The 6,996-nt window shown below is 41.2% G+C and overlaps 1 protein-coding gene across 9 annotated transcripts in view; it reads right to left on the minus strand.

Annotated features, from left to right (window-relative positions):
* tmpoa (thymopoietin a) overlaps nt 1–6,996 on the minus strand; it is a 29,017-nt gene that overhangs the window by 8,488 nt on the left and 13,533 nt on the right. For 6 of the 9 annotated variants that reach the window (XR_005709121.1, XM_040148791.1, XM_040148798.1 and 3 more), the window contains exons 2-5: nt 6,799–6,916; nt 4,318–4,467; nt 3,745–3,884; nt 774–860 (exon numbers count right to left, since the gene is read on the minus strand). Coding sequence is in view for 8 of the 9 variants with exons in the window: in XM_040148791.1 (XP_040004725.1) it covers nt 774–860; nt 3,745–3,884; nt 4,318–4,467; nt 6,799–6,916 (495 nt within the window). In the remaining variant the exon portion in view is untranslated. The remainder of the gene's footprint in view (nt 1–773; nt 861–3,744; nt 3,885–4,317; nt 4,468–6,798; nt 6,917–6,996) is intronic. The other 3 variants (XM_040148806.1, XM_040148822.1, XM_040148829.1) reach the window with 1 other exon arrangement.

Below are 6,996 nucleotides of genomic sequence, written 5' to 3' on the forward strand. Positions count from 1 at the left end.
TGAATAGTTTCTGAAGCCACTGTATCAGGTGGGATGGAGTTTAGCACTTTGACCAGTCATCTCTAAGTCTAGAAGAGCTTGAGGGTACATCTCAGGCTATTATCAGGCCTATTCCCACAACAACCAAAGAAGACTCGATGAAGCTTAAAACCACAAATCTGACACAATAATTTGCAAATGAGAAAGTGTTTGGTGATATTGTAGTCTGTCATACAGATTTGATTTGAGAAAAAAATTAAAATAAATCACCTTTCATTTCCTTTGAGGAATAAGTAAATGCATTCTGATGGAGTCAGTGATAAAGCAGACATTCCATCAACCACATAAGAGCATAATTATGAGCTGGAGAATGTTAGAAAATGTATGTCTGTGTGTGACACGGGGTTTCTATTAAATTATAGTTTCAGAGTTGTGATGAGTCCCTGCAACAAAGTTGTCTACAGTGGCAGACAGGAATGGAATGTATAAAGATATTTATTTAATGGCCATTTTGTCTTCTATCGTCTTGCAGTGTGGACATCTTTCTCGCTGTTGGAGCAGACTTGGAAGAATATATGAAGGTGCCGAAGAATTGGGCTGTATGTGTGCACGTACACCTCTTTGAAGCCAGGTGTGAAGCAGTTGTATAGGTGGACAAAGATTCCTGACCAGCGGAGATAGTGATCAAAGTGTCAGTGTGGGGGGTGGATATGGAACTGTACACCAGTGGGTTGAATCAGTTACTGTGTTGATTTACAGAGGTTGGAGTGCAGTGGGGGATGGACAATATTCACCCTTCTATGGGATAACCTCCTGGATCTGTGCTTTACTCGCAGGACAGGTTCATCGTCATCATTTTCCTCATCCATCAACTGCTCTCTCTGCACACATGATATGCATATACCAGCAGACAATGAGAATACCGGCGTTTAACTTTTAGCTCATTTATTACCATCTATGTCGGATTTACCTTCGGTCCAGATATTCCCCAAATGCATGCCCCACACCCCCACCCAAATCTTGTGAAGTGAGGAAAACAAGTCCTGATCAAGTATGAATTCAAAATAAAATGCACAAACACTATTTTTCTTTTACAACAGGCAGGGGAAAATAAACTGAATGCTATGGAGACCACATGTTTGATTCAATTCATTACTATGACTTTATGTAAATCAGATCAATGGGAACATGAGAACATACAAACTACAGAATACAGAATGCAACCAATACTCACAAGTAGAGGTGGGGAAGACACCTGAATGAACAAACACACATGCGCGCACACACAGCTCATATCAGATTATTGTTGGCAGCCCACCAATGTTCATGTGCCTCTCATTCCTCAAGGCCTCAGCTCCATAGGTGTAACTTCACCATCTCAACAGCAGGAGGAGCTGCTCACAATCACAATCAGAGAGACACCAACAACACACTGCTGGATTACACCCATCACATGTTGAAGATCAAGACTTCACTCTAATATTTCTCTATAGAGGCTATCCCCACTATTTGATAACCAGAATTTTTACCACACAAAACAAAGTTAAGTGGGTGAGTGTTAAAATGGGCTAAAAAATAGTAAAGGGCAAATATGTCAGGGTCCATTGTCCAGATTTTATGATGACAATAACAAGTGTGTTGAAGCATGGACGCCAAATATGAGAGGAAAAACAAAAGAGCAGATGGAGGTAAGGAAAAGCCGTAAGGGCTGGAGGGATAAGCAGAAAAGTCAGTGTGTGAAGAAGTCCAAAACATCCAGCATGTGCATGGCAGCAGCTAATCCACATCATGTGCTTTGAGTCTGACGTGCAGCGAGCAACGCTGAACCTACAGGCTCACACTGAGCAGGGTGCACTCCAATAAAATGAAAAATTGCTTCCTTTGCCAGTGTCACAGGAAACTGCATAATCAAACCCAGCTTCTGGGTGTCCCATCCTACCTGCTTCACATTCCACACCCACTTCTGAACTGCAGCTCAGCCCCGTGGTTCTGGACAGCGGAAATACTGCTGGAGGTGCTGGAATTATTTATCTTTCTTTGCAAAATTAGTCTCTTTTGCTGAACTCTCTCTGACACAACAGGCACGGTAAAGAAAAAAACAAAACAAAAACCAAACTGATGACATACACAAACTCGTGATAACTCAGCTATTCTTATATTAACATCAAACATGGCAGCAAAAGGAAAAATGAGTGAGGAAAAGGTTAATGAACGTCACAGAGCAGTGAAAAAAGGCATGGTGAAAGTCCTACGACCCTTCAACACGGTAGAATGTTCATGGTTTAGGTTCAATTGTTAATTATCACAGTTTCTATTAGTGTCAGCGTCATACTTGTCTGGTAATTGGTCCCTGAATCGCAGTTAAAATGACCTATTGTGGTATCAACGTGATTAATAGAAGCTAGATTTTAAATCTAAAGTTATATAATTTTCATTAAACAAAACCGTTGAAATCGATTTTATTACTGCACTGAGTCAAAGAAAAACATTACATTTTTCTAACCAAATGATGTCTTCATTCCCCCACCGGACAAACAATTTGAAAAAGATTTGATTAGAGATTCAAAAAGATTCAGATTTGATAAGCCGATTCGGAACTGGATTCCAACTTGATAAAATGCTATCAAACCCCATCCCTAACAATAACAGCCAATTAGTGTTTGTATTTGTGGGGAGGGTGGATAGTTGCTGTGTGGTCACTACACATCACTCAATTTTTAATGCGGAACAGCCTACGTCCATAGACACAAGTGTTTTAACTGTTTTGCACTTTCTGGTTTATCAAGGAAAATCTCCACACTCACATGCTGATTCACATACATGTTAGCATGGTTACTGAATGATTTTTGCATAGTTATGTTGATTGCTTAGGAGAGTTGCAACTATTCCCACAATTGGCAGATTTTGTAGCAGCTTTGCTTTTGAAATCCTGTCGTTGGCCTCCTCTGCTTGACATCACACCCCACCTGGCACAGACCTGGACCAAGACAGCCCCAGAGCGAGACCCACCAATTCAGGTGGTCTTGGTCCGGTTATTTAGTTTGCTCCAGAGTTGGACTAACAGCTATCAAAACAGCCTGAACTATCTGAACCAAACAGGGAAACATTTTAACCGAACCGGACAGGTTAGGTGTGAAAGCCAGTCTTACTGTAGACGTAGCTGTTCCTTGAAAAGACCTAAGAAAGACTGTGTTTGTTATGAAATAAAAGTGGCTTCCAATAAATCTCAGCACTGATTACTGTACAACAGACAACTATCAAAATGGGGCAAATTCCAGCTGGCTCAGAATGGACACATTACAACTTGCTTTCAAGCTTGGGGCTTTCGGATGTGTAATTACACTAGGAAATACACAGCTCCACTGTCGCTCAGATTTATTGTTAGAAAAGCACTGGACTGACACACAACATCCAAACTACCGCTATCATTGACATCGGTAAAAACAACACGACCGCTGTTTGTTGTCAGCCACTCATACAGACCCGTGTTTCCACATTTCACCAGCTCAGGAACTACATCAGCAGTAGAAAAGTTACATTTGGCAGAAACAAACAAAAATCACCATATTAACAGATCATATACTGGATTAATCAGGAACCTTTCTATTAAGTGGTCCCAAATAGCCTCCATTCAAAGTAGTATTCAGGTAATGCAAGAGCTTGTTCCCATGTAAAGGTGAATGCACTGATGAGCTGACTGTTCACTGTGAGTAAATGAAGTTAAAGATAAGTCTGAAGTTGTCCTGTTGAAAAGCTGTCTCTTACCGTGTGGTGCTGGCTGCTGCGGGTGCGGGGGGTGACGGGCGTCTTCCCTCGGCTCCTCACCGGTCTCTCCACCAGTGGAGCTGGTTCAGGCTCTGGTTCAGGCTCTGCCACAGGCTCTGGTTCTGGTGCTGTTGTCACTTCTGACAAAACACAGTATAGTCACACTCCGTAACAATACAGACCACACAGATGCGTTGTACATGTTGTAGTGAGGAAGAACAAATCGTTACTCTACATTAATGTCAATCTTTTTTTCAAACTCAGACGTTGGAATGGAAAAAGTTAGGACACAAATCTGAAAAATGAACGGCTATGCTTCATGGTTGTCATGTAAATGCAAATGTTGTCAGCAGGCAGCAGCAAGCAAACTCAGTATACCATTGAGGCAATGCATAAAATCAGATTTCCCCCGGAAAAAACATTAAATAGTGAGCGACACAACACCACACATCTCGTTTGATATTTAAGTAATTCAAAGGTCCTCTTAGGTAATAACATTACTAGTAGATAAACCTTTAATCTGCCATAGTCCTGTACATATTATCAGTATGAATGCTGCTACACTGTTCTTACCGTCCTCCTTGTCACTGTAGAGTTCTGATTCAGAGTTGCCATTGTGGTTGACTTGTATCTCAGTGAGAACCAGCTGTGGCAGTGGTGGCTGTGCAGGACCATCGTCCAGCAGTTTTTGCAGTTTCTTCTCATACAGTTTACGGGTGGATGCTGGGAGAATGAGCATAGAGGGGAAATTCAATTAAGCTTGCAAAAGATGATTTGACAAGTTAATGACACAAATTACAAAGAGCACTCTTGTTTACAATGTTTACAATCTCGACAGGCCTGTGATGATTTACATAAAGAACAAAGATCAGAAGGAGGCCAAAGGTGTAATGTTGGTGAGCCCAGCCTTCTCTGGATGGAGAACAAGCTTATTGGTGATATTTTCGACTATGCTTATTTTTGGGCTGGGTGGTAATTCAGTTCAATTCCTTGTCATTTCTCCAATATTCTTACAGTAATGTCCTCTAAAAGGGCACAGCTTTACTTCCCCTAAACAGCTGCACGGTAAGAAAGTTTTCCTTGACCTGAAGTGCAAACAAAGGCGACATCAGTGAGCTTGTCATATTCTACAATCTGGAAAGAGAGGATTTGTCTTGCAAATTTTTTTTTTTTTTGGAAAAAAACATTACATTACAGATATGTAATATCTTTAATAAAATAACAAACAAAAGCCCCCACGTAAATAAATGCCATCTGCCATCTTGCTACTACTCTTTTACTTCCGTTGTGCATTATGCAACATCCTCCGTCGGTGACGCACCCTTAATTACAATAGTACCACTCAAAACTGGTAGAACCTCGGGCTAGTTCGCTAGATAACGGCAAGTTTCCAATAATCCTGAACGGAACCGGTTCACGAACCAGAGCTAATTTGGTGGAAAGGACTCATGTGTAACACCCTCATATTCTGCCTCACAGAAGGTCAGTGTACACACAAGTCAAACTTCATCTAGTCGCATTTGAGCAATAACATTCTTACATCTTACAAAGAAGAAGGGAACGGTGAATTTTTGGTTCTCTTTATTTCTCTGATTATCTACTGTTATTTATGCTTTGGTAATATCTCATTACACTCATGTTTTGTGTGTGTTACACCTCATCTACGCTGGCAGTGCAGCAGAAGCAGCATGTGAGCAGCACAACAGCAACAGCTGCAGTTTTCTCTGTCAGCGTGTACATCTGTTCACCCACAGGTCTGTTCTGCATTCACGGATCAATAGACAATCACGTCACAAAAGCACAAAACGGCGCACACAAACTGTCACAATGCTAGCATAGATAGCTGTATTATTTCAAATGGATGTGTGGGTGTTCAGTTCCATGGGTGGATGAAACGTGTCAGGTGTAGACAGGATGTTTAGAGATCCTGGACTTCTACTGTTTAACCCTACATCGTCTTTAAACTTTAACTCATAAGCCAAAAATATCCCAAAAGATAGAGAATACCAAAAAACAAACGCACTCACAATATTAATTTCGTAAATACTATGAAAACATCCACTTAGTAAGTACGCGTAAGTTCATGTCACTAGCAAATAACATTAGTATTGTATAATTTTTATACATTTTCCAAAAAACACACTGTAATTTGCTTTATTTTGCACTTTATCTCTCTCAAACTGCACATTTTGCACACATTTATGCTTACACACTAGAGATATGGCTAAAAAGTCAAGATGAGTTGTCAAAACAAATTTTAAGAGTGCAAAACATTTTGTTCTCAATTATCAGTGCCACCAGGAAGTTACACCTGGAGCTCAGTTTGGCAGAAGGTGGCCAGCCAATATGAACACACTGGTGTTGTTTAGTCATTGACCAGACTCTAACATATCTAACCCAAAAAAGTTTTTGGGGTTAGATATAATCATGGGTCTAGCCTTCCCAAGCCAGCAGACCTCTGCTCTGCCTGTAGATACCCTGGTACCCCTTGAGGTGCCATGGACTGTGTGACAGTAATGCTTCTGTTATTAAATGGGGGGAAAAAAAAAACATTTCTATGCAATAAAATTATATTTTAACACATTGAATTCCAGCCTGTTCTATTCTGCTGCTTTTCTTGTCTGTAGGGAGTGCTACATTACACTGAAAGTAGCTTAACACTGAAAAACAGCTAGGTAGAAGCATTTGTAATTAATTAAAGCAAAAACAGCATTTCTCTCAAAAAGAGAAAGTGAGCAGAGTGGTGAGTAGGACAGGACCGTTTTATAATATGAATTACTGAATTCATATGAATTTTAGACCTGCCTTGCTTTGATTAACTAATGCAGTCCAGAGTAATCACTCCCAGATTGGGTCAAGCATGGCATGTTAGTAGCTAACATCTCAAAGCCACTTCTGAATTCCATCACCTGTGTTGAGCGCGTCGCACCAGCACACCACATCTCTCTGTGTGTGTTTGAAGTACAGACATGTATCTGCGTTTCAGAGGGCAGATGTCACCTAAGTCATTACCCTCGTGACCCTGCTGCTGTGTCTGCTAAGGTTAGCACTCACCCACAATCGGCCCCACATCCACTCCGTGCTTGAACAGCTCGTCCCTCAGGCCCTCGTCGGTCAGCAGGGTCACATCCAGCTCCTCTGGCCGAACCCTGTCCGTTTTCCTGGTGGCTTTCTGTGGAAGGACGACAGGGCAGCCCATTTGGTAATGCAATGATGAACTGTACTCCTAAAAAAAACTCATCAGGGTCAGGT

Source organism: Xiphias gladius, chromosome 2, assembly GCF_016859285.1.
Source record: "Xiphias gladius isolate SHS-SW01 ecotype Sanya breed wild chromosome 2, ASM1685928v1, whole genome shotgun sequence".
Taxonomy (NCBI): Eukaryota; Metazoa; Chordata; class Actinopteri; order Istiophoriformes; family Xiphiidae; genus Xiphias; species Xiphias gladius.